Here is a 27,941-nt window from a genome sequence, read left to right as displayed (position 1 = left end):
GGAAATTTTTATTATATTCCAAATTATTTTGTTTTAACTGTAGGTTATTGGTACACCTCAGAGACCGTCAGCGCCAAATACTATCCTGGTAGGAAGTCCACATACACCCAACACACATTTTGTATCACAGAACCAGACTGCAGACTCTTCGCCTTGGTCTGCTGGGTGAGCAAAATTCTATTAAGTTACAAGGGATTAACAGAGTTGTGTGAACATTCTTCTTAGTTTTGGGTAAATGTGCTCTGTTGTTAAAGTTATATTATGTGAAAAAGGGATTTAGCTTAGATTTAGTCTTGAGTACTTCAGCATTACTGTTTCTGATATTAATGCCTAGATTAGATACTTAAATTAGAATGCATTTTCACTTTTGTATAGCAGAAGTCAGATATCTACAGAAACAAACTGACAGGTATGCTGGTAGGCAGTGTTCCTACGTAACGTTTGTGCTAATAAATATTAACTCCTAACAAAAGGAATCAAGCTGGCTTCAGCTCAGTGGTGTTAACCTGGATTTTGCATTCTCTTGTGTGCTATTAAAATATAAATGCATTAATTGTTTCAGACTAAATTAGCATAATTTGATAGGCAGTTTTAAAATAAGATTGATGTTTCATTCCGTTTCAGCAGAAACATACTTTTGGGATTTATTTCACAAAAGATTGTTTTGAAGGCTGATTGTTTTAACTTAGTTCATTCAAGTTAGCAGTACTATGTGTGCTTTTTTATAGTTGATACTAAATATATTTCTATTGGGGAATTATGGAGTTGTATTGTGCCAAAGGCATTTGAGCTAACAGGTTTAGGGAAATATAAACGGTTTCATTCACTGGTCTTGATATTTACATTTTTATTATTACTTTAAAGATACCAAGTTTTATTAGAAACTTAAACTGAGAACTGTCAGTTAGTTATCATTCATATTCTTCTAAATATTTAATAACACTGCAAGTTTGAACAAGTTATGTGATTTACGCAGCATATATCCTGACTTTTGTAGCGTTTCTAGCAAAGTTGCATGTCATGGCAGTAGAAATCTACAGTTTAGCCATACTGTAATGTTCAATATAATATCAGTGAAGAAAGTGAAATTAGTCCACTAGACTTGCTCCCAGAAAAATGTTAGTTCCTGTAGTTCACCACCACTTATTGATGACTTTAGACTCCCTTTGCATTAAAAGAACCTACCATTAACTTGTCTCTCTGGTAGCACCAGTGACCAGATTAGCCTGGTGTGTTTTATGGTCAATACGCTGCAAATATTATTTGTAAATTTAATTCAATCCATGATTCAAGCATGTAGTATATATGTGTTCCTAAAAAGGACAATTGTGTTTGCTGGTAAATATTGCAATGGTGACATTTCAGACCAGTGTGTCATTGACTGATGAACTTTCAAAGGGATAAATTTTAAAAAATTATTTTGTAGGAAACGTAACAAAAAAGGAGAGAAGAATGGCAAGGGTTTGCGACATTTCTCAATGAAGGTTTGTGAGAAGGTACAGAGAAAAGGAACCACCTCATACAATGAGGTGGCAGACGAGTTGGTCGCAGAGTTCAGTACCACTGATAATCATATTTCACCAAATGAATCAGTAAGTATATTGTGGTTGGGTTACATGCCATTTGAATGGGAAAAGGATTAAATTCTCTAAAGAAAGCTGAATTTTTTTCTCCCCTTTATATTAAATGAAACAGTTGAGATACTGCCTGAGTTGGCCATACACTGTAATGGATTTTCAAATGTTTCTGTCACAGGTATGTTTTTGATTAATGCACTATGTCTACAGCAGGCTTATGACCAGAAGAATATTAGACGACGTGTCTATGATGCCTTAAATGTCCTTATGGCCATGAATATTATCTCAAAGGAGAAGAAGGAAATCAAATGGATTGGTCTACCTACTAACTCAGCTCAGGAATGTCAGAATTTAGAGGTATACATATAGAGAAGTCAATAATTAGAGATTTTTCTGTTTGAGTAAATGCTAGAGGCTTAACTATGCTCTTATCCTGCCAGCAAACGTTCTTCCAAGCTAGCAATGTAGAATTGGATGCTTGGATTCTTAATGACTTAAGTATATAAAACTATAATAAAAGAATAGATAAACATACATTACTATGCCATATCTAATTAAACACCTTATTTTCTTGCATACCACCTGTACCTTTTTCCCCAAAAATAAGCCCCCCAAAATTGGAGGGCATGCCTTAAGCAGTGAAGCTGATTTTCCTGTCTAGAATAGAAGCATACGTCACAATTTGAGGTGCAACTGGCAAGGGACATAAAAGGCAATAACTAAGTATGTCAAGAATAAGAGGAACTCCAAAGAAACTGTAGGTCCCTTTTGGAATATAGAAAGCAGTCTAGTCACAGATCATGGAGAAAAGGCTGAAAATATATGATGCTTTCTTTACTTCATTCTTCATAAATAAGGGCAGTTACCACATGACAATAGCAGTTGGCAGTAAAGATGAGGAAGGAGTCAAACAGCCAGGAGTAGTAGCGTAACACTGGATCCAGCCTGCAGAATTGGAGAGCTTTGCTTGTGCCCATACCTACACAAGGGCCAGGCAGCAAGCAGTTAAGCAGCTTGCAGCTGTGCCACTATTGCTTTTTCTGGCCTCTCAGCTCTGGTCTAACACGAGCTGGGTGGTTTTAGTGGTGTATCAGTGTGTGTGTGGGGGGGGGGGGGGCGGTGCTCGCCCACACCAGTGCCAGGCAGTTTAGAGCTGCACCCACACCTCCACTGCCCAGCTGCGGCATAAGAGACAGCTTCTTGCTCATGGGGAGTTGTGCTGGACTGGGCAGCTGGGAATTGTGTCCATGTTGCTTTCTCTGCTCCCTCCCCCAACTGTGACAGGCACAGCTTTCAGCTGGTGTAAAGCTGCGCTGGGGCCAGGTAACTTCTATCTGTGCCTACACCAGAGCTGCAGGGGAGCAGAGAGAAGCAGCAGCAGTGCAGACACAGTTTGCAGATACCAGGTGTTAGTGTACCTGCTCCACTGTGGGGAGATGGAAGACTGGGAGAAGCTGCAGTGGTGCAAGCACAGCTCCCAGCGCCTCACCCCAACATGGGTATGGGGAAAGTGCTGCCAAAACCACCCAGCCCATCTTGTACTTGAAGTCAGGTTGTTATGGCCCGCAGCTTATAAAAAGGTCGCTGGCTTCTGCAATAGACCATACACTGAAAATGAGCTAATAATGTAGTATGTCCATGTTGCACAAAAGGCTAGCAGTAGACTGGGTTGTATTAATAGGACTGTCACTTACAAATCAAGAAAAGTGATTCTTCTGCTGTGTTTAGCACTGCTGAGGCTCACTTTGCCTGGTGTCCAGTTTTGAGTCCTATGCTTCAAGAAGGGTTTGGACAGATTGGGAAAAGTCAAGAGTAGAGCAGCAAAAATTATTAGAGACCTGGGAAATATGACTTGGGAGGAAAGGCTGAAAGAGCTAGGGCTTTTAGTCTGGAGAAGACATGACTAGGGGAGGATTTAATAGCAGTCTTCAAATACCTCAAGGGCCATTAGAGAAGATGGAGATAGGCTCTTTCCTGTGGCCATAGGGAACAGGACTAGGACCAATGGACTGAATTGTAGTGGAGGAAATTTAGGTTGGAGTTTAGGAGGTATTCTATGAGTTTGGTCAAGCATTGGAACAGGCTACTTAAAGAAGTGGAATCTCCATCCCCAAATATGTTTGAGCAGGCTGTACAGATGCTTGGTTTACTCACAGATGATCTTGCCTTGAGTAAGGGCTTGAACTAGAAGACCTTGTTGAGGTCCTTTCCAGCCCTACCTTCCTATGATTCCTGCTCCAAAGCCAACTGCCCAACAGCAGCAGTGGTGTTTCTATTCAGGGAGCTTGGGAGTCAGTTGATTTAATAGCACTTTGTTCTTCAGTCCACAGGTGTTAGTGATTGTCTCCTTCTTAATGGTCTTGAAGTTTCATTAATCAAGCTAATCTTTCCTCCGGCAGTTTTGCTGTCTGCTAAGTACTTCTGGTCTCTCCTCCCATTTCACAGCCTTGCAGACTTAGGTCTTTTCAAAATCAGATCCAGTCGAGAGCAATAGCTAAGGTTACAGTTTTAGGCTGAGTAGGAAGGGGAGAGTGACTGAAGACTAGGCTTTGTACCTGCTCTATGCAGCAGTAAGTCTGGAAATATATTTTTATCTTTGTTCTGCCGTCCCAAAAACAAGTTGCTTCTTAGTTAGGAGTATGTAGTATGTGAGAAAATATGGTAATTGAAGCTTTTTAAAGATTATATGGATTACATCTGATAAAATTCTACATGAAATTGAATTATGCATAAAATAGCCCTGAAGTGAATTTAATTGAAATGCAAACATTTTATAATCCCAACATGACACTAGACGAGGGGCGGGCTATTATTTTGGGCAGAGGGCCGCTTACTGAGTTTTGGCAAGCCATCTAGGTCCACATAACGGGCAGCCCAGGGCAGATTAATATTAATTTTCTAAATTTTTTAGGGGCCCCGCGGGCCGGATAGAATGGCTTGACGGGACACATCCACCCCTGCACTAGACCACGGGTCACATTTTGCCCACCCCTGCACTAAACTGTACTAAAAAGCAGTTAAAAAAAAAAAAAAAAAAAAAAAAGCATCTCATACTAATGTCATTCAGACATGCAACACATGTCTACATTTTATACTGAATATAATTAATACACACTTTAACATGCATACTTAACACTTAAGCTTCTGGGTTTTTTGTTTTGTTTTTACTACAAGCCCTGCAGCTTTTTTATTCTCTATCTATAGATCATTTAAATTTGTAGCATCAACATTACCCAAAAGACAAACTTCTATATTTACCTCTTGTGTTGAATGAGGAAAATATAGTTGTATTAAGCTGGAAGGAACCTGTATGCTCGGTGTCCTACTTCAAGTGCTTGTGACAGAATTATTAGATTTGTAGAGTATATAGCTTCTGCTGGCTTCATGAAAATAACATAAGCCTTATTGTTTGTTCTAATAGTTATTATAGGCTCCCTTCTTGCAGAGTTTATAACCTATATAGGAACAAAAAGTTTCAATTCTGTGTTGTAAGTGGTCTATGGAGTGTTTATTCTGTTACAAAATTCATGCTGACATGACTATGATAATAGGTACTGCAGTGTAATGCCATTCCAGCCATCATTGGCAAATGTGGCCGTTTTCTTTCTTTCAGATTAAAGGTTTTAGTTCCCCTTTTTAATGAGAGGGGGAAAAGATCACAGAATATAGAAGGAACTAGTTCATAAATCACAAGAGCAGTAGCAAGACATTTTAATGAGCTTCTCAAATGAGGAGGGACTACCGTATGACTAGAAAATATCAATTGCAGCCTCTATAATTAAGGGGTGAAAGAGTGAGATGTATCATTTGCCTAGTAAATCTCCCTACCCTCAAAATAGGCCAATTACTATATATGCAGACTACAGAGTTTTGAAAATCTTTACCCTAAAACTAATTTAAAGATGGAATCCTGTGAATATCTAGATTATTTAGCCACTTCTAAAATTTTTACCCAGAACAGAAATGTTCAGTGAGAGATTAGTGGTGATTATACCAATGGGTTCAAGGCATAAAATTAAACAAGTGAGTGAAGCCTTTGTCTTGAAATAGTCTGGAAAATAAATGTGGGTTAAATGTACAAGTAGTACGAAAATATCTGAATTGAACTATGAAAATGATGATATGTGGTGTGATTTGACATTGAGTTTTAGATAGTTTATTCCCTAAATGTTAAGTTTTGAGCCTTAAACTGTCTTTGCATATGATTTCATGCAGTGCCAAATTTTAATTTTTTTCAATAATTTGAAAATTATTTTAAGGTTATGAACTAGAAACTGGAAGAATAAAAAGATATTTTGCAATCCATTGCATTTTATTAAATTGGAGACCATGTTAATATGGAATATTGTTTAAAAACTTTTTTTTCCTTAAGGTGGAGAAACAGAGAAGACTTGAAAGAATAAAGCTAAAACAGTCTCAGCTACAAGAACTTATTCTACAGGTATAGTCAAGGTACTCTTGTCTATTGGGCAAGGTAACATATTTGCATGACTATTTTCTATTGGTACCTATTAGAAACAAACAAACAAACTGAAACCTTGCAGGGAATTCCAGGTGAACTGTAAAAGAATGGTGCCGGTGCCTGTGCATTTAGTAGTATAGGCAAATTCTGTTTTGCTCTGGGAGTACCTGGCAAACTTCCAGAATGCTGTGTTAAATTCAGTAGGACCGTTGAGTATGTTTTAAAGAAGCTTTTTGCTGACAATTCTTTTAATTCCTGTTGTTTTTCTGAATTGTAATATGCAGTTCTGACCATGCGTTTGAATGTTTCTTTATTTTGTGCTGCTTTTTTTTTGTGGTTGCCATGAGTTGCAATAGTCACCACAAGTAAAACGTACTAGTGTTCAAAACCTTTTATTTTTCATAGTTCTGTGACCAGAGAAAACAGCCTTCCCACAGAACTTGGCATCAGATTTAAGACTCAGTTAAACTCAAGTTTCTAGGTCTCAAGCTTATGAAAAATAATTGTCTATCTATCAACTAATTCCTTGCTGAAATGCTACCTCTAAGATTTAGCAGTGTTATCTAGTAAATCTTAATTACTACATTGCAAACAGCGGGAGGTTTCTGCTAAAACTAAGGTTTTTATTTATTGCTGTGCAATGCAGTAGCAAAACATGGTTAGCAGTGGGGAGGAGGAGACAGAGTGGACTTGATTGCCATGCTGGTCATTGAGTGTGTTCAGGCTTGCTTTTCTCAGATTCTCCAGCCTCCCTAGGTTGTGTAAAGCCACAATTATGGCCATAAAACTTCATTTTCTCTAATTTCCCCTAATGAGTTCTACAATATTAGGGCCTTTTCATTACAGAATTCTGTGGTACCTTTAAAAAAATAGAATACCTTGCTGTTGCCTCCATTTACAGCTTCAACTCCTGTTATTGTCAGTGCATCTCCTCTGTAGAATCGATCAAAACATAGTCAGTTTCCTCCCAGATGTTTATTTGCTAGCATTTTCCACAGAAAGCAGATGGCTCGCTAAAGAATTTTTTCTTTAGTCCAAAATCCAGTTTTCTGATGGAAAATGTTCATGTGGGGTTATGGTAACCTTGTCTTGTATACAATTTTACAAACATCAAAGAATGGAAGAAATTGTCTGTGATTGGTATCTACTTTATTTTTCTTGAAAAATGTTTCCTATTTAAAATAAATGGGCTAATTCCAAATATCCATTCTAATAATCTACAATGTTGGAAACAGGCTGTTGCTGCAAAATTGACAATTTCAGTTTGCTTTTTTAAGATACTTGGAAACTTAATTTTTCTTTAACTTTCGGAGATGTGCAGATTATAAGAGAAATGGGGGGTGGGAATATGACTCTGGGTAATTCTCTAAGATGCTATTACTTTTTATAGCAAATTGCCTTCAAGAACCTAGTTCAACGAAATCGTCAAGCAGAGCAGCAAGCAAGTCGACCACCACCTTCCAATTCTGTCATCCATCTGCCATTTATTATTGTGAACACCAGCAAAAAGACTGTGATTGACTGCAGTATTTCTAATGACAAGTAAGTCTGCTAAAATTTTTCAGCTGTCCTTACAATGCAGCCAGGAGTTTCATGTCAAAATAAATCCACAACTTACTTTGATAAAGAAGAAATAAAAATAAAGCTACGTATTTACTTCTGTTGATAGGGAGCATTTGTTTGTTTCTTCACCCAGAACCATTTAGTTTGTATGTAATAGAAAATGAATTTTCTAAAATTCTAAATAAAAATTACTTTAGGGTCTATTTAAAGCTTATTATCCATTTGGGTGCTGTGGAGATTAGCATTCCTTTACGCTGAAAGCTAGTGATGGTAACTCTATGAAAACTTTGTTGTCTTTCACTAAGTAGTTTGTTTCTTTGTTTCAAGGAAAATGACACACAGGCTTCAGGCTTATGGCTAGATTTGTATTTTCTTTGCCCTTAATTTGGAATCCATACCTGTGTCTTACTGAGGAAACAGTGTAGTGGTCGTCTATATTTTGGCTTTAGGTTATCAAGAGTTGCTAATGAAAGGAGAAAGGGGAGAGTAAAGAAAAGAAGATAAGATAACCCAGTGTACTAGATGTTTAGAGAAGGGTGAAGACTTGAATAACTTTTAAAACATTTTCAAGTAAATTGGGCTTGGAAATGTTTCAAAAAGGAAGAGGCTCCCCAGCTCCCCACTGCTGGGATTCCTTTCCAACTCCAATCCCTTTTACCAGAGAGGAGAGGTATAGGGGACTGTAGCTGAAGAACCTAGCAGTGGCAGCAGGTTCCTAGTACAGGAGTGGCCAAGACATGGTCTGGTACCTGACTGCTGCATAGTTTGGTGCTCCATCACCCAGCCTGTAGACCAGTGGCGATGCGTAGGGTATGCACAGGGGTGTATATGCACCCCCTGTCAGGCCGCACTCCCTGTTTAGCAAGGGGCAGGCAGAAGCACCAGTGCCCCCCCTGCAGGTACTGGCCAGAGAGCAGGGCTGTCAGTAAAAGCACGGTCGCTGTTTGGTGAGTGAGATTGACTGCCAGGGATTCTCTCCCTCCCGCCCCCAGTCAATGAGATTGGTTGCCAGGGCACACTTCCCCCTCCCCCCCATCCCGGGTGCTGACTGGTGTCAGAGGGACATATGCCCCCCCTGACTCAAGAGGCACCAGTTACCCATGCTGCAGAATGTCCATTGCACTCTCCCTCCCTCTGCTGTGGAATTGAGGAAGGAAAGAAACACATCATTGGGGTTCTGGAGAATCTATGGATCCCCCTATCTCTGTGTACACGAACTGAAATGCTTCAAAAAAATACCTCATTTCAAGAGGTACTATTTTGGAATGCTTCAGATGGTTTTGAAATATTTCAAAGGGCATGTCATAGAATCATAGAAAATTAGGGTTGGAAGGGACCTCATGAGGTCATCTAGTCCAATCCCTGCTCAAAGCAGGAGCATCTCCAACTAGATCATCCCAGCCAAAGCTTTGTCTATCCAGGTCTTGAAAACCTCCAAGGATGGAGATTCTACCACCTCTCTGGGTAACCTGTTCCAGTGCTTCACTGCCCTCCTAGTGAGAAAATTCTTCCTAATATCTAACCTAAACTTGCCTTGCTGCAACTTGAGATGGTTGCTCCTTGTTCTATCATCTGCCACCACTGAGAACAGTCTAGCTCCATCCTCTTTTGAACCCTCCTTCAGGTAGTAGAAGGCTGTTGTTAAATCCCCTCTTGTTCTTCTCTTCTCCATACTAAACAAGCCCAGTTCCCTTAGCCTGTCCTCAGAAGTCCTGTCCCTCAGCCCCCAAACCATTTTTGTCACCCTCTGCTGAACTCTTCAATTTGTCCACATCCTTTCTGTAGTGGGGGGCCCAAAACTGAACACAGTACTCCAGATGTGGCCTCACCAGTGCTGAATAGAAGGGAATAATCACTTCCCTGGACCTGCTGGCAACAAACCTACGAATGCAGCCCAGTATGCCCTCAGTCTTCTTGGCAGTAAGGGCACATTGTTGGCTCATATTCAGCTTATTGTCCACTATAACCTCCAGGTCCTTTTCTGCAGAGCTGCTCCCCAGCCAGTCAGCCCCCAGCTTGTACTGGTGCATGGGATTGTTCCATCTGAAGTGCAGGACTTTGTTGAACCTCAGGAGTTTCCTTTTCGCCCAATCCTCCAATTTGCCTAGGTCACTCTGAATCCTAGCCCTACTATCTGGCATATCTACTACTCCGCACAGCTTGGTGTCATCTGCAGACCTGCTGAGGGCGCACTCTTTGCCATCTTCCAGATCATTGATGAAGACAGTGAACAAAACCAGCCCTAGCACCGACCCCTGGAACGCTCCACTTGATACTGGCTGCCAACTAGACATCAATTGATTGATTATTACCCTCTGAGTCTGATGCTCCAGCCAGTTCTGTATCCACCTTACAGTCCATTCATCCAACTTGTACTTCCTTAGCTTTCCTGCAAGAATGTCGTGGGAGACCATATCAAAAGCCTTGCTATAATCAAGGTATACTACACCCACTGGTCTCCTCACTTCCACAGAGCCAGTCATCTCCACAGAAGGCAATCAGGTTGGTGAATCCATACGGACTGTTCCTAATCAACTTCTCCTCCAAGTGTTTCAAGATGGATTCCTTGAGGATCCACTCCATAATTTTTCCAGGGACTGAGGTGAGGCTGACTGGTCTGTGGTCCCTGTATCCTTGGTTTTCCTTTTCTTAAATATGGGTGCTATGTTTGCCCTTTTCCAACCATCTGAGACCTCTCTTGATAGTCATGAGGTTTCAAAGATGATAGTCAGTGGCTCTGCAATCAGGCTCACAAAAATGGTGACGTTTGCCATGATTGGGCCATGATATTCACGAGCTGGCCTACGGTTTAAACCAGGCCCTAACTGAGCCACTACACTGCATACATTTTGACTTCCTCTTCACAGTGAAGCTGTGCCTTTTCCTTCCCGTTTCCAAATATTCCTTTTTCTTCATCAGTCTTAAATGTCTGGCAAACCATCACCAAATGGGGCCCTAAACAGACAGAATCCCTCTGTCACTCCTGTCCCAGACTGTCACGTGATTGGCATGGTCCCACCCTCCATGAGGTAGAGCCAGACCAGGTTACCCTGCACCTCATCTGCATATAAATATTTGGAAGATTCTAGGACTCATGACAAGAACACCTGGTTCCAGTTATTGGGTAGGGGGAGGGAAGCTGATAAGTACATGGATCCTTTGTGGGGTTGGGGTTTTGATATCTGGAGTACACGCACATACCTCAGTATGAAGTCACCATGGTTTGAAATGCTGTTGTCTCTGCTGGGGCCCAGCCCAGTGAACCATATGGTAAATCATGAGCCTTTTGGCTTTGGATTAATATCATGCGTAGTTTGTACTATATAGAACAGGGGCGGGCAATTATTTCGGGTGGAGGGCTGCTTACCCAGTTTGGCAGGCTGTCGAGGGCCGCATGGGTAGCCCCGCCCCTTGACAAGTGCCCTGCCCCCGGTCACCATTTTGGAACCAATGTCTTGGGACCAGTATCCCAGGGCCAGCACTGGGGGGGGCCCAAAGTGGGGCACAGGCTGGCAGGGGTCTGTGGAGCCGGGCTGGGCTGCACCAGCAGAGAGAGTGGGGAGCTGGCCTGGCTCCATAGAGCCCCTGCTGGCTGGGACCCCACGCTCCTGCCACCCTGCTCTGGGCCCTGCTGGCACTGGACACTGGTGCGGGCCCCGTGTTCCTGCTGGCTCTCACACCCACTCGCACCAAGTGCCCCCCCAGCCCTGTGGTACATGCAGGTGGCAGCGCACAGCCCCAACCCCCTGCTTGCCAGCAGGGACAAAGCTGGTGCTGAGCACAGGGAAAAGCAGCCCCTCACCCGCCCCACGGCCGGCACTTCTTGCTGCAGGCACTCGCAGCCACGCGGAACTCTCTGGAGCAGGCACTCAGCCCCACGTGGGCTCCAAGCAGCTACAGTACAGGGTGCTGGCCATGGGGCGAGTGAGGGGCCGCTTTTCCCCACGCTCAGCACCAGCTTGTAACCCGGCCCTGCTGCTAGCCTGGCCTCCAAGCCAGCTCTGGGCTTGCCTGTCAGCTGCCGCCGCGCCCCCCCCCCCCCCCCATTGCTGTGCTGGGCAGTGTTGGCTGCTACCCACAGGCAGTGGTGGCAAATGCTGTGTTAAGCGGGGAGGCTACAGCTTCTGTCACCACGCATAGCCCCGACTGGTGAGCCCGGAGCCAGGACGGGGCTCAGGCTCACAGTGGGGCCAAGTTACAAGGTGGTGCTGGGGGGGGGAGCAGCCCCTCGCCCACCCGGCACCCCGTGCTGCAGCTGCTCGCAGCCCACCTGGGGCTGCCTCTGCCTGCTCCAGACAGCCCCTCACAGACTGCGAGCAGCTGCAGTGTGTGGCACTGGCCATGGGGAGGGGGAGGGGCCACTTTGCATGAAGAAGGAAGGTGGGGAAAAAGTGGCCCCTCCCCTGCCTCGTGGCCAGCGCTCCCTGCTGCAGCTGCTCACAGCCCATGGGGCTGTCTGGGGCAGGCACAGGCAGCCCCATGCGGGCTGCAAGCAGCTGTAGTGTGAGGCGCCAGCCACGGGACAGGGGAAGGGCCACTCCCCCCCCTCCTGTGTTCAGCTTTTCCCGGGGCTCCTTCCCTGCCTGGGGTCCTCCCCTCCCCGCCCTTCCCCCTTACCTGTAGTTCCAGCTGGGGCAGCCATGTGGCTCCAAGTCAGAAGGCCCAGCTGGGGCTTCTGGCTGGGGGAGGGGGCCAGGGCCAGGCAGGTCCTGCTGTAGTGGGGGCTTGCCAGGCTTCCCCTGGGTCCTACTGCCCTTGGTTCCTGTCATTTTTGACAGGAACCAAGGGTGATGAATATTAATTCTTTAGGGGCCCTGCAGGCTGGATAGAATGGCCTCGTGGGCTGGATCTGGCCCATGAGCCGTATTTTGCCCACCCCAATATAGAAGTTAATATAAAAGTGCTGTTTATAGTGTGTTTATGGAGTACCTGTGCTAAAACTTGCAGCAGTTTCAGAAAAGGTAAAATGCATCAGTTCTGGATGAACTAAGTCTATTGGTACCCATAATAATTTGCCTATATTCAAGGTTACTACAGGGAAGTTTATTTCAAAGTCATTGTTTTCAAATTTTCCCCTTGCTTCCATGTGCCCAAGGAGAGTAAGGTCTGAAAGTAAGGATCGGGGAGGAGGGACTGTTGTGGGGTCAGAGGGCACATGGCCCCCCCAGATTTATTTTCCCTGCTCTAGCAGTGGGAAGGGGACATGTTCAAGGCAAAACATTTGTAAATTTTCCATATGTAGAATCTTATTATGGGGGGCTTGTCTTATTCAATGTCATCTTATATTCAAGTAAATACAGAGTTATCTATTCATATTATTAACTAGGGTATGGCATTTGAGACTTAAGAGTTTTCACTAGAACAAAGAAGAATTGCTACTAGAACAAACCAGCATTAAGAAAGCGTATATTGCTGTGGTCATGTGTTTTAATTTCTTTAAGCACTACACTACTATATTTGAAAATTCTTGATATACTTGCTATATTTCTGTGTTTCCAAAATTCAGAAGTTAATTGAGATTTCTCCTCTCCAGGTTTGAATACCTATTTAATTTTGACAATACTTTTGAAATTCATGATGATATAGAGGTATTAAAACGAATGGGAATGGCTTGTGGGCTAGAATCTGGAAGCTGTTCAGCAGAGGACCTAAAAATTGCAAAGAGTTTGGTTCCTAAAGCTCTGGAACCATATGTGACAGGTTAGTTACCCTTTATAACATGCTTCTGCTATTTTATCTTTTTATATAGGACTTGAGAGAGAACTTGTTCAACTAAAACTGATTTGACTGCAAAAAGTTCTGTTAGTTCATTTTTTCAAGTGAATTACCTAAACCGCTAACGTTTTAGTAGGGGAGCATAAGACTTGTTTCACTTGCAATAAACGAATCTCTGTTAACTGTATATTAGTACTTTTTCATGTTACATAAGGAAGTTAAGTCTTAGGTTACAGCTTTTCTTTCTTTTGCCCTTTGGAATTCGATACTCTGTTATCTTGCATATAGGAATTTGAATGTCTGAGTCCAAATACTGTTTTTAAGAGTTAAAAGATACTTCTGGGCTGTGATCAGATGGAAAGGTGGTTCTTGTTTATGCTAGTTCGATGTCATGTTAAGTTGTTGAAGTGTATACTCTTTCTATTTTGCAGAAATGGCTCAGGGATCAATCAGCAGTGTATATGTCACATCTTCATCAGGCTCTGCTTCAAATGGCACAAGATTTTCTGCTAGGTGAGACTAATTTAATAAATTAGCTTTAGAGCCATTTAAACTACAGCAATTTAACCAGTACCATGACGTATGCAATCTCTAGTTTTGCCTTGGCAATGGCAGATTTGATGTGTAACTCAATTTCTTCTTCAAAGGTAACTCTAGGGGACTATTCTATTGTAATTAGTAGGGCTGTCAAACTATTAAAAATTTAATCACAATTAATTGCACAACTAAAAAAGTCGCAATTAATAGCTATTTAAATTGCACAGCTAAAAACTCAAAATTATGCGCAGAAAAACTCAAAATTCTGCAGGTACTCTGTATGGTTGCAGGGTGGGTGTGGGGCGAAATTTGTGAAGGTGTGGGGGGCTGTGGCTGTGTATGTAGGATCTGGAGCCCGGGGAAGAAGGTTCCCTGCAGGGATGTGGGGGAGGGGCTCTAGAGCCTGGGGAGTGGGGACCCCCACATGCCCTGGCAGGATGCCCTACGTAAGCAGGGTCTCTGCAGAATTGCCCTGGGCCTGCAGCATGCCCCTGCCTGAGTACACCTCCAGCAGTGGTGGCCTCAACCTGCCCTCACTGGGGGCAGCTGCTCTGGCCCCAGCCTGGACCTGAACTTCTCCTCTTCCTTGTTGAGTGGGAGCACAGACAGCAAAGGGAGAGTAGCAGCGGCAGCTTCTCCCAGCATGGCAGCAGTGGCACTGGGCTTGGGTTCCATCAGCGTTGGGTTGGGGCCAGGTGTGTGGGGTGGCATGGGGTGGGGGCTGTGGGAGGTGGCTCCACAGGAATCCTGCCCCTGCCTGCCAGCAGCAACTGCCTCCATGGGGTTACTGTCGCCACCGCTCCCCAGGGGCCCAGAGGCAGCTTGTGCCAGAGCTGCTACCTTGTGCTCATGCCCAGGCTGCTTTGTGGCTTGTCTGCACTGCCACTGCTGCCCTGCTGGGCAGCTCAGAGGCAGTGGTGACAGCAGCAGAGAGAAGCTGCAAGGCAGCCTGGGCACAGACTTGAAAACCACGTCAGTGATTAATGCATAAAAAATTAATGTGTTTAATTGGTTCTTGCATTAATCACATCCATTAACACCAATTAATTAAAAGATAATTAGTGATGTTTCTTACTATTTATTGCCCATTTGTCACTTTTAGGAGTAATTGGACTATCATATGATGTCATATAGGCAATTTCCCCTTTTAATATTGTAAAGAAATTAATCATGGTTGATATGCAGTTTGTTGTATAGAAATTTGTTAAGCAGTTGGTTGTGGTCATTGGAAAAATCTGTCACAAAACTGTGAAATATAGTCAGAGTACTATGGAATTGGCTTTAGTTTAGATTTTAAATTGGCGATAAAGTGAAAGTCCTTAATATAAAGATACCGTTTGGGCAAGAATCTCACTTCTTTATGGTTCCTTAGCTTATGGCAGTGGGAATTTAAATTTCTTTGGTCCTTAACAAGAGTAGCAGATGGGACTATAAATTAATTATACCCCTTGTATGGCATGGTAGCCCTGTACTGTTCCTTATGGTAATCCCTGATTTTACTAATTTCTATTTCTGTCTCTTCCTTACTGTATTAGGTTTAGCTCATAAACTGGTATTGGCTTAGTTTTTGCTTTCAGACACCTATGTAAGCTCTAATTACTCTTACAACAGGGTAATACAGCTAGCAGTGTTAAAAAAAAAATCAAGTAGAACAAATTTAATTTAGCCAGCTCATGAATTAGCTACAAGAATCCTTTTTGCCAGGTTGTCTCTAGAAGCATACCCTCTACCTCTTTCAGTAACTATGATTGACAAACTGACTGGTCAGGTAATATAAAATAATTGACTGATCAGTTGACAGCCTATTATTTGACTTCAGTCAAAATTTGTCAAATATTTCAGGAAGCTGAGAATGCCTTTGTGTAAGTGGCGGCCTACTTTTTTAGAGCATCATGGTTTCATCTGTTAGCAAGAGCAGAAGGAATGTACGTCTTGTCCCTGAAGTCCTGCAGCAGTCAGGACTCATAAATTATCCTACATGCTGTCCATTTAGGAGCAGGCACCCCCCCCCCCGCCCTTCTGCTCTTTCCTGAGCTATTCCAGCCTCATTTTCTTTCTGCCCCATTAAGTGTAAGGGGCTGCAAGAGCTTAAATGAGTCTCTCGCCACTTTTAATTAATGCTTAAAATATTTGACTGGTCAGTTGACCAAGTATTTTTTGGCTAGTTGACTAACCAACTCTATCAGTAACACATAACTGTGCAGTCATTGGAACAAGAAGAGGGGAGAGCAAGTTCCAGAGTCTCTTGACTTTTCCAAGCCTCAGCCATTCTTTTTTCTGCTAGGACTACTCCGAAGTGTTGAAGCTGGTTACATGGCTAGCCTGGCACCACCAGGCTCAAATCAGTCCTTGAACTAATTCCCAGGTCATGATTACTCGGTCCCTGCTACAGTCTTTCTCTGGGCTTCACAGCACATGATGATAATGCTCTGGGTTCTTCAGCCCTCTCAGGGTTCAGTAGCAAATAGAACCAATCCACTATAAGCTTCAAGTCCTGGGTTAATCCTCACCACAGAGCACAACATAAAGTACGAACAGCCCATAATGAACATCCAGCAGGCTGAGTTAGTTTTCACCCTCTACTCACCTTTTTTCCTGGGAGAGACCTCCCTCTTTACACAAGCAGTTGCCCCCTCCAGGTCCTCTCTTTCGCTTCTTCTTCCTGTCCCCTTCTATTTCTGGGTCAGCCAGCCAACTTCCCCACATTTACTAATTGGCCAAGCCAGTTGCAGTGGGTGACCTGTTACCAGCTGGCTAATTGCTCTAGGCCAGGGGCAGGCAATTATTTTGGATGGAGGGCCACTTTACCAAGTTTCAGGGAGCTGTCAAGGGCTGCATGGGTAGCCCCACCCCTTGACAGTTGCCCTGCCCCGGTCACTATATTGAAACCAGAAGTCCCACCTCCTAGCCCCTGACCTTTGCCATTGGAAGTCTCTCCCCTTGCCCTGGAAGTACTCCTTTTGGGAGGAAGGGTGCCGTGTTCTGGAAACCAGGAAAAAGATGCATATATGTATGTGTGTACACCCCACCTACTATAACTTATTTTAATTTTATTTAAAAATATTTTTGTACTGATTTCTGTGTTTACAAAAAGTGTATCTAGAGGTGACTACATAATAGCTTAAAATACAGTCCTACTGTGTGTTTTGTGTGGACAGTAAGGGGGTGTAAGTGGGGGTGTAGTTGGGGGAGTGTGTGTGTGTGTGTGTGTGCGTGCGCGCGCGCACACACACGGTGGGGTGTGGGTATGGTGGCTGGGTGTGTGCTGAGAGAGAGAATTGGGACCGGGCTGCCAGCTCCATGGTGTGCAGTTCTAACACATTACATGTGAGCCTCACAAGATGCAAACAGGCAGACCCCATGCCTAGGCTCTTCACTTCTGCAACCCCACCCTGGGTCTCTGCCAGTCCCAGGGCACTTGCATGGACTCTGTGTTTCTGCCTTTCCCTGCATTTCCTCATTCAGGCTTGCATCACCATGGCTGTATAATCTGCTGGGGCCCCGCACAGCTATGCCAACCACCAGGGCTTGCCACACCACTGCCACCACCCGCTGGGGCTCTGCTGCCTACCAGGGCCTGCCTTGGCCCGGCTGTGGCTCTGCCACCCTCTAGGACACGCCACCAACCGTGTCTCTGCTGCCTGCCAGGTCCCGGCTGGGGCCCGGTCGCAGTTCCGCCACCCACTGGGGCCTACCTCCTGCTGTGGCTCTGCTGCCTGCTGGGGCCCACTGCAGCCCCACCACCTGCTGGGAACCACTGGGGCTCTGCCACCCACTGTGGCTCCATCACCTCTTGGGGCCCACCACCTCCCCACTGCCTGCTGGGGCCTGGCTGTAGCTCTGCTGCTCGTTGGGGCCTGCTGGGGGCCCCTGGGGCTCCGACGCCTACCGGGTCCCACCACCCACTGTGGCTCAACCACTTGCTGGGTCCTGCTGTGGCTATGCCGCCCACTGGCTTCTGCTGCTTGCTGGGGCCTGGTCACAGCTCTGCCACCTGCCAGGGCCTGCCGCCTGCTGCCTCTCCACCACCCACTGCAACCCCACCACCCGCTGGGGCCTACAATGGCTCTGCTGCCCGCCGTGGGTCTGCTGCCTCCCAGAGCCCACTGCAGCCCCACCACCCGCTGAGGCCTGGCCACAGCTCTGCCACCCATCAGGGCCCGTTGTGCTGCCTGTTGGGGCCTGCTGCGGCCCCGCTGCCCACTGGGGACCACCGTGGCTTCGCCGCCTGCTGCGTACCACGTGGGTCCTGGAGCTCCCCACAGCTGCCACTTACCATGCTGCTCCCCATGGGCCCCCCTGCTGCTGCACCACTCCCTGCGGCCCCCACTGCTCCCCACGACCGCCACTTCCAACTGCTCCCTCTGTCCAATCTTACCTTATTTTCCACTCGGATAGAGGGAAGGGGAACAGCTCCAGTGGTGCAGAGCCAGAAGCTGCAGAGGCTTCTGGTTGGGGGCTGAGGGCGGGAAGGGGGTGGGGGGCTGGGTGGAGCCAGGCTAGCCTTGTTGCTTAGCCACAGGCTCCTGCTTGGTCCTGCTGCCGCTGGCTGCCTGTCATCTTTGACAGGCAGCGATGGGCAGAAATGAATTAACTTTTAAAGGCCCCGCGGGCTGGATAGAATGGGCTGGTGGGCCAGATCCAGCCTGCGGGCCATATTTTACCCACCCCTGCTCTAGGCTGCAGGGTGTCCCTTCTCACTTAGTAATATGGGAAGGTGCTGCATGACTGCACTGTTTTTACATCTTCTCAGCCAGGGATGTCAAAGATGCTGTCCAAGAGCTGAATCTAGGCTGCACTGCTGCATGCAGCATGGTCCCAAACTGGCTAGAGCACATCCCAGACCAGTTATGTGGTGGATCTGATGGGAGTGGGGATGGGGGTGTGATCTAGTCCATGGACCACCCTCTTATCACTCATCTGTCCTGCAGGGTCAGATGCATTTGACAGCCCTGTTTTAAGCTATTTGCTTTGTAGGGTAAAAGTCCTGCAATGGTAAGATTATCTTTAAACAGGGGGAAGTATAACGTGCAGTTCTTTTTCTCTGAAGTTATCATTCTGGTATCTTTCTTTCTCTCACCCATCCACCCACCTTCCCTCAGTTTGGAAGGGAAACCTTTTGCAGATGCAGTATATTGTATCATATTTTTTAAGCATTACATTTCCAAAGTGATGTTGCAGGTAGAGGGTATTTCTTTGTGGTGTGCTTTTTGTTTTGTGTTCAAGTCCAGATTTAACTGGCAAAGGAAGCAATTAAGCTCAGGGTGGTAAAATACTACCCCTGCAGGGTGGGTTGTGTGAAAGTGTGTGGGGTGTTCTCCCCATTTTGAGTAGGGAACTGAAGTTCAGGATTACAAATGTTGCCAGAATATCTTTATAGAATCAGAATTACAAGGTAAGTACATTTCCCCCCACTTTACCTTCAACTTTTAACCAAGTTTTGTGTAGTAATAGTTGGAATTGGAGTGTAAAGAAACCTTTGAACATCAAGGGCATTGAAATTTTAAGTATTTTCTGGCCAGAGGCCAATACAAAGATGAAGGTCACAGAACATCACCCTAGGAGAAGCCTGACAAACTTATTGCTTCTGGCTGAAGGAAAGATTTGCCCTGTACTTTTGATATGGAAGTTGTTCCTGCAGTCTACTCCGTCACCCCTTAACTTTCTCTCTCCTTGACTTGTTAGATGTCAGCTGAATTTGCAGAATCCCTTCAACCTCAGCTAATGAAAGAAAAGCAGTTTCTATATCCTAATATGTGCTGGGAGAATGTGGGTCACTCTCTATATTAATCTTCCCCGCTGCTTTTAATAATCTTTGTATCTCAGTTACTCACAATTTCCCAGAAGTATTCTTCAGCTTCTAATATTGGTTTCTAGTCATACCGACAGATACAATATTAATCTGAAACCCACTGGGCTTTAAGGCTTCACTTTAAGTATTTCTGACTTGCCAACCTTTTGTAACCTACCATAGTGAGCATAACTCTACCCCAACATGTTCCCAGGAATACACTAACCATTTAAGGTCCATTTCTCTGGGAGTGAGGGGAGGGAGCACCATTTGGGAGGCATTTAATTCTTACATGGGATGCTCATGTTCACATACTTATCAGTTTCTCAGTTAATTTATTTCGCAAGCAAACTTAATTTTTGGTATTAGTATAGATAAAAAGGCACAAATTGGCAACTACATGGCCCGTTTTAGTAGATTAAAAAGTTTCTAGGTATAGACTGTATGCCAGACTTATTTGACAGATTTATATCCTCATCTCTTTATTTGTAAGATTTAAGAGGTTGTGTTTTCTTCTTTTTCTTTTTTTTTAATACCCTGTTGGCCCTAAAATAGTAGCTCTGTGTTGCCTTTTTTTTTTTAACTTTGCCTCTATAGGTATATCCCTTTTTTGAGGCACCTGTTATAAATATTCCAAATTCTGACATTTTAGCATCCTCCATTTTTCCTAAGTTTGAAACAAATAGACAATCTTGCAATTTTTTTAGTTTTGATAAGCTTTTATTTGGAACCTCCTGGTTTGACCAAATAAAAAAGCACCCCAAATAGAGTATAAATATGGATGTGCAAATGAATGTCAGATTCAGTGGTTTTAAATAGTACTGTGTGATTAGTTTCACACAGTTGACAATCTGTTCAAAGGGATGGTGCAAACTTACGGTGAGTTCTTTCTTTATTGCTTTCTCATCCATTCTTATGACATTTATAAATTATACATGCTTGCATAGTTGCACCCACTCACAACTATTTTTCTTTCAGAGATTTTTAGAAAATATTACTTCACTTGCTAGCTTGTCAATTCTCACTTGCCATTTTCTTTCTAGGTTTGCTAATCAAACTACTTCAAATATGTTTTATAAACAGTCTTCCCAACATACCAGCACAGCAGATGAAGTCATTAGATAAAATGCTTTAAACAGTGTTAAAAGTAGGGACAGATTCTAGGCATCTCCCCTTCCTTTCCTTGAGTAAGTGCCATTGTTGCTGGGCTATGAAGTTATGTTCACTCCTGTGCTTGCTCTCACCTTATCTACACAGTGGCACATTTTCAGTTATGAGGAGTGGTCTCATCTAAGAGTAGCTTAGAGCCTCATAGGTTCATAGGGAAGTAGGGCTGGAAGGGAGCTCACAAGGTCTGTTCCAGCCCCCTGCTCAAGACAGGATCATCCCTAACTAAACCTCTCAGCAAGGCATCTAAACTGTTTTTTTTTAAGTTTCCAAGTAAGGAGATTCCATAACTTCTCTAGGGAGCCTGTTCTAATGCCTAACCACTCATAGAGAGTTCATTCTAATCTCCAGCCTAAATTTCCATTGCTGCAGCTTGAGGCCATTGCTCCTAGTCCTGTCCCCTACAACCACAGAGAAAAATCCATCTCCATCGTTTCTATATTTATTCTTCAGGTATTTAAAGACTACTATCAAATCCTCCCTCAGTCTTCTTCTTCAAGCTAAATAACCCTAGTTCTTTCAGCCTTTCCTTAGAAGTCTTGTCTCAGAGGTACCTAATCATTTTTGTTGCCTTGCACTGGACCCTTTCCAAACTGTCCACATCTTTCTTGGAAGTGTAGGGCCCAAAACTGGATATGGTATTCCAGATGTGACTTTACCAGTGCTAAATCCCTCACTTGATTGCAAGTGGCACTCTTGTTAATTCAGCCTAGGATGCTGTTGGCTTTTTTTGCAGCAAGAGCACCTTGTTGACTCGCATTCGGGATGTGGTCCACTGTAATCCCATAGTCCTTCTCTGCAGTACTACAGCCAGTCCAGTATTCCCTAGTCTGTATTTTTACATGCAGTTATCCTGTCCCAAGTACAGGACTCTGCACTTGTCTTTGTTTAGTCTCGGTTGTTTGCGGACCATTTTTCTGAAGTGATATCTGGAAAGCTGACTAAGGTTTGGTGTTTGCTTGTTTTGTTTTAAAGAAATTTTCAATATGTTAAAGTAACCTTGCAGGAAAGTGTCAGCCCTTCTGAACTCTTGCAGTATCCAGATGTTCTGACTTGTCTGTCTTTCCCATGCCTAAAAATGTGATAAATGGCAATAAATCAGTATAGCAGCAGTGACAAAAATAGGTGAACACTTGATAAAAACTTGACTTTCTTTCCATGGAATGTTCAAAATTTCACTGAATTTTAGTGTTCCACCTCACATGCAAATAATAGCTGAATAAATGTATTATAAATGATAAATATTAATTTAATTTTTCCTTGTTTCAGTGACTTTTCCAATGGTGGAGATGGAATGTTAGCTACAAGTTCCAATGGATCACAGTACAGTGGCTCCAGAGTTGAAACGCCTGTCTCTTATGTTGGAGATGATGATGATGATGATGACGACTTTAATGAAAATGACGATGACGACTGATCCCCTTTGTTTGTAGACTTTATTTTTTGTTAAAATTCAGCAAGCTTCAGGAAATAAATTGTTCTAGGGAGAGAACACTCAAATTATTTTGCCCCATCCCTCAAGGAAAATATTGGTAAGCAGTTCTGAGTTTAGAAATTGCACCTCTGATAAGCAAACAAGGATTGTTTTATGTAGGATATTTTTAAATGTGGTGTGGATGTGTGTTTTGATACCAGTGTGTTAATGCAGAGCCTTTATTTACTCTTTAGTTTTTTTACTTGAAGGAAAATGCATTTTGCCCCAAATGTTTTTTGCTAAGTTTGCTAAAGAAAATGTAGACACATCAATGAAAAATAAAACGCTATCCTTCTGTGGAAAATGAATACACTGAATGGCCATTTCTTTGGAGTGTATTTTGATTATACCACTTTTTGAGGGATAGCAAGCTAATGTAGTAGTGGTTTTCGTTAATCATGCAGTGTCCAAAGAAACAAACAAAAGAGATACGTCCTACTTTTTTACATGTTAAATTCCAGAAATGTTGTTGTGAACTTACTTTCCCTTAAATTATATATAACATTGTGATTCCATCGGTTTTATATATTGTTTTCACTGTATGTTGAAACATAAAATTACAAAGTTTTTGGCAAATGTTTACTGCCAGCTGGTGCAGCTGTATAAAATGTCTTGAAGGTTTGGAATGATTTATTGCTTATGGTAAATTTTGCCTGATTTCTTACAGGCAGACTTTGGAAACTTTTTATTATATAGTTGTTTACATACTTATAAGTCTATCGTATAAAGACATGTACTGAAACAAATGTTTGTATTTGTTTCATAAGCATCTTCCTGTAATCTATTATAAAGTTGAAATTAAATATAGAGAATGTTTTAAGTTTTTTAACTCAAAATTTGTCAATCATTTTTAATAGTTCATTTTTATAAAAGGAATTTCAGGGCAGGTGGTAGTCTTTTTAAATTTATTCACAAAACAATTAACTGCACAAATACTGTCAGCTGCCTATTCTAAGACAGTAGTCTTTTTATTGAAACACAAATAAACTTCTGTAATATTTTATGGAATATAAAGAGACTTTAATTGTTTGACTTGTTTAACCTTGGCACTGTTAGTTTTTATTAATAAAACGCGCATGGGCATTTTTAACAAGCTCTGTGTTTTTCTAATTTAGGATTATTCCACTTAGAACATTTCAGCTCATTCAGGGGCTTATTGGATTGTCTGAGTGGTGATTTTGGAGGTCTGAGAGCAATGGTTCCCAAACTAGAGTTTGCAGCACTTTACAAGTGGGGTTGTAAGCGACATGTATTCTGTTGGAAGAGTTGGGCCCTTGCTGGAAGTGGGGCATGGAATCAGAAAGATTGGGAACCACTGGTCTAGAGGAACTTTTTTGTTAATGCGTTATCAACCTGATGTCACCACAGATGGGTGCGTTTCTTTGTGGTGTTGATGTGAGAAAATATCCTTCCATAGCAGCTGAGTCAGCTGCTCCCTTCCTTTAGCTCTTCAGTAGGAGAAGTCACATCTGCATCTGCAAAGCCTATCAGTAGTTAAGTGGCAGCCCAAAGACTTCTCTGGCTCATATCTTCAAGCTTCCCCTGAATTATAAAGTACCAGCATATCATCTACAGTTGGACAGAGGAAAGAGAGGCTTTGAGAAAGCTAGGTCAGGGAGAAAGGGAAGGTTCAAAGTTTCAGAGTGAAGAGATAAAGGTAAAGGGTATAAATCAGTGATTTTTAGACTGTGGAGTAGTTTCGTAGGGCTCTTGGTCTTTGGCAGTGGGTATGAAAAAATGGGGGGGAAGTTCTAAAAGCCTTCTCTTTCTTGACTTCTTGTTTCTGATTAATCTTCATGAATTTCAGCAGGAGGGTCTGAAATCAAAACAGATCTGGGGTAGGGAAACTGCTCTGTACAGCTCCTCTCCAGAAACAAAGGTGGAAAGCAAAGAATATCCATCAGTTGTTTAAACCACTTGCCAAGTTGCAATTACTACTCTCTTCAAGAAATCACTTGTTCATAATGGAGCTCTTTGGCATCTTGAGGGAGAGGCAGGGTAGCATAAAAGCATGGATTAAATTCACCTAACTGAAACACAAGCCCAGCTAGCTTTGCATGCGGTCTTAGTAATAAACCTTGGTACTGTCAGTGTACCAAGTGACAGCTTGGTACCATCAGTGCAAATGCCAAAGCAATGATGTCAGTCCTATTCAATTGCAAGATCTGGTTATTGGAAAGTTTGAAAAACACTTTCTACCTCCCTTCTCCCCCACTTTTAGGATACCAGTATACAGCAAAATTGAAAGTCCTTGTGAAGAAGGCTATCAGGAAGTTGAAGTATTTTCCCACTCCTTCAGTAATTAAGGATGACATTAAATATCTACTTTGGGATTTAAAACAAAATTAAATCCTAAAATTTTAAATGAAGTCCTAAAAGGTTTGATTTAAGTAGATATTTTCTCTCTGTGTTTTAATTTTTCAATAGATCTTGGAACACAAGAGACATTCTAGAAGAATGGAAGACTACTACCATTGTACATATTTTCAAAAAGAACAACCCAGCAAACTCTGATATCAGGCTGCCAGGCCTCACTTTACTATTTTTTTTTTTTTTTTTTTTAAAGAGTGTTGACTTTAAAAGAATTAGACATATTATATTATTTTTATCGAAGTGGTAGTTCTAATAGAAAATAGATCTTCCTAAACAAACCTAATTTCTCTGGGGAGGTTAAGAGTTGGGTGTTTAAATCATATGGATGTTTAGAGTAGAAAGTGTGTGTGATTTATTGGATCAACCGTATATACATTTTTAGTAATATTTTAAAATTGGTGCAGTAAAAGATCATAAAAACCCTTTACCTCTCATAGATGCTTAGACTATTTTAAGGTGTTTGACTCAGTACAGCATGATATCCTAATTAAAAATAACATCAATACTACAGAAACCACAAAGCCCAAGTTAAATAGATTAAGAGCTAGCTAAATGACCATTTAAAAAACATCATATCACTGAATGAGAGTGGTTTTAGTGAGGTTCTGCAGCAATCACTTTCAGATCATTGATACAAAATATTCCAACGTAAGTATAAAATCAATGCTGATAATAAAAAAGTAACTTATAAATAATGCAGATTAGCAGAGTGGTAAATGATGATGAAGACAAAGTACTCTGGATTGTTTTTTATTTGGGGCCATTCAAATAAAATGTGCATTGCTGCAGCTCAGTGTAAAATAATATATCTAGAAACTACAGGGTACACAAGCAATACCTATAAAATTTGGGACTTGTGTGCCAGAAAGTGATCCTGGAAAAGGTCATGGTGGACAAGCAACTGACCATAAATTCTCAATGTGAGGCTGAGTGAAAAAGGGCTTGTGCAATCTTGGATACTTAAGTGGGGCAGTAATGAGCAGGGAGGTTGATTTTTCTTTTACCTTCCTGTATTATTGTGTATAGTTCTGTACTGTGGCCATATCTAAGAATGGGTGCTGGAAACTTGGAGACAGTGCTGAAGAGAGCCACAAGAATTATGTAAAGATCTGGAGAAGAGGCTGTGGAGTGATAGAGCTGAATTTATAATTTATCAAAAAGAAGACTGTGAGAAAAGATTAACTGGTATCTCCTCAGGAGTTGGAATAAGAAAGGACTCTTTAATCGTGTGAAGAAAAGCATAACAAGAATTAATATCTGGAAGCCAACACCAGACAAATTCAAATAAAAAATAACATAATATTTAAGCAAATACTGATTTGATTAGTGGAACAAATTACAAAGTGCTTATTTTTCCATTTTGTGCTGTCTTCCAATCAAGAATGTGGATGTCTTACTGAGAGATGCACTTTTTCCAACACTAGTTATCAGGCTCAGTACATTAAAATGGGGGGTTTCTGAGTTCAGAGTAGACAATCTAGTGATCTCTCTTAGCCTGAAACTATGACTCCTTCCCGTTCCTATTGGACAGAAGAAAATGTCCAGCTACATTCAGAAGTACTGGCTGTCCTTGAATGCTTCTAAACCGATGTTTCTAAACATCTTGCAGTCACCTCAGCAATGTGAGCTGACTACACCATTGAAGAGGGGAATTGCGTAATTTGTCCAGTGGCCATACATTCCAGCATCTAAGAGATTGCTAGGTGAGCTGATTGCACTGTGTATGGGAAGCCTGGCAAATGTTACTGTTTGCAGTGACATCAAGTAGCATTTTCAGATGGCAGTAAAATCTGTTTAAAAAAACCCACACATGGACAATCCTAGTGCTATGGCTTTCTCTTCAATGTACTGAAGATCTTTCTTCGTAATCCTAATGGTCCAATCTTTGGGACGTTTTATGCTCAGATTACCTTTGAGAGCACAAGCAGTCTAGCATATAGCAAAAATGAATAGCAGTCTTCCTACAAGTATGTGCAGTTGTGATAGAGGGCTTTCTGATTCAAATATAAAAATTTCAGAAGCAAGCCAGCAAGAGAAGCAGGAGGATTTTTATGCTCGTTTCTAATAGCTCAATGGGCAAATGGTATGGTTATGTACAAATGGTACTGGTTAACATTTGAGCATTTTGGTTCACAATTTTTTGTTGTTTTCATAGTTTTAAATGCTATTTTGGGAAAGATTCGGAGGAGAAATCTATGCCCCAGCAAAGATAAAAGATTGGTCTTCACTGAATCACCTAAAAAAGAGACAAAAATCCCACTGTTAAGACTGAGATGCAAACGATTTAGGGAAAGAAATGTATAGGTAAGAATTAATTAATTTTCTTACTCTCCCTGAAACTGGAGATACCCAAATAGTCCTTAATTCCAGGTTTGTGAGGAGGGTCTCTTGCTGGTCATGGAGGGAGACATAGCTTCCCCTCTAAGGATTCTTTCTGTAGGTTAGTCATTCCAGGTGCCATGCTGACTGGGTCTTGCTGTGGGAGTTTGTTGATCTTTTGTTTTTCTAGATTCCAGCTAAGAAAGCATTCAAAAATATCTTCTGAATTACTTACTCTCCAAAATACTTACTATCTACTTAAAACATCCTAGTTTTTACCCAAGTCCGTTTGAACAGAAGCTATACTGTTATGCTGTAGCTGTATTAATGCTATTTTATGTCAGTTGTTACAGAACTTGATATTTCATAATAGGCTGTTTTCCTGAATTATTGCAGACAGCCAAAACTCAGTGATTATTTTGGGGGGCTGGCCTATGGAGGTGCCATGTTGTGTTAATTTAACAGTTTAGCCCAACTTTCATAGGCATAATTAGATTTCACCTTTGATTATTTTATTAAACTGTACACATACAGAAGTTGTAAAACTTGCAGTAATTATAATGCTGTAAGTTACGTAAGCTAATTTTCAAGTCAGTTCTTTTTCTAATATTTGATGTTACACCATAAAACAAATCTGTTGACTGAACCATGCAGAATATAATGTATTAATTAATGATCCAGTTAGATTATACTACTTTTTGATTTATACATTGTATGCTACGCAAAAAAAAATGTGTAATGAAATATAAACAAGTGCTTCAACTGCTGTGCCATTTTATTTTTCCTAATACCTCAGCTGTTTCTACAGTGTCCAGTAAGTAGTAAATATACAATGGTTATTCTATGGTTAAAAAAAGTAACTGAAAATGACATCTTGATACTATGTCCATGTTTCTCATGAGTCATTTCTGCTCCATTTTAGAAGAAAGTTGTTTTATATAACTGTTTGCACTAAGACATCAA

The 27,941-nt window shown here is 42.3% G+C and overlaps 1 protein-coding gene across 5 annotated transcripts in view; it reads left to right on the top strand.

The window, feature by feature from the left end:
• The window catches only part of TFDP1 (transcription factor Dp-1), a 76,814-nt gene extending 53,435 nt beyond the window's left edge, over positions 1-23,379 (top strand). For 4 of the 5 annotated variants that reach the window (XM_014600480.3, XM_014600481.3, XM_019484977.2 and 1 more), the window contains exons 5-12: positions 44-165; positions 1,427-1,592; positions 1,788-1,934; positions 5,950-6,018; positions 7,430-7,581; positions 13,136-13,302; positions 13,749-13,830; positions 22,082-23,379. In XM_014600480.3, coding sequence (XP_014455966.1) covers positions 44-165; positions 1,427-1,592; positions 1,788-1,934; positions 5,950-6,018; positions 7,430-7,581; positions 13,136-13,302; positions 13,749-13,830; positions 22,082-22,229 — 1,053 coding nt within the window. In that variant the 3' untranslated portion in view covers positions 22,230-23,379. The remainder of the gene's footprint in view (positions 1-43; positions 166-1,426; positions 1,593-1,787; positions 1,935-5,949; positions 6,019-7,429; positions 7,582-13,135; positions 13,303-13,748; positions 13,831-22,081) is intronic. The other variant, XM_019484978.2, reaches the window with a different exon arrangement.
• Positions 23,380-27,941: the final 4,562 nt, after the last annotated feature.

This window comes from Alligator mississippiensis, chromosome 1, assembly GCF_030867095.1.
Source record: "Alligator mississippiensis isolate rAllMis1 chromosome 1, rAllMis1, whole genome shotgun sequence".
NCBI classification, from domain to species: Eukaryota; Metazoa; Chordata; order Crocodylia; family Alligatoridae; genus Alligator; species Alligator mississippiensis.
This window is presented reverse-complemented; position numbering and strand designations above follow the sequence as displayed.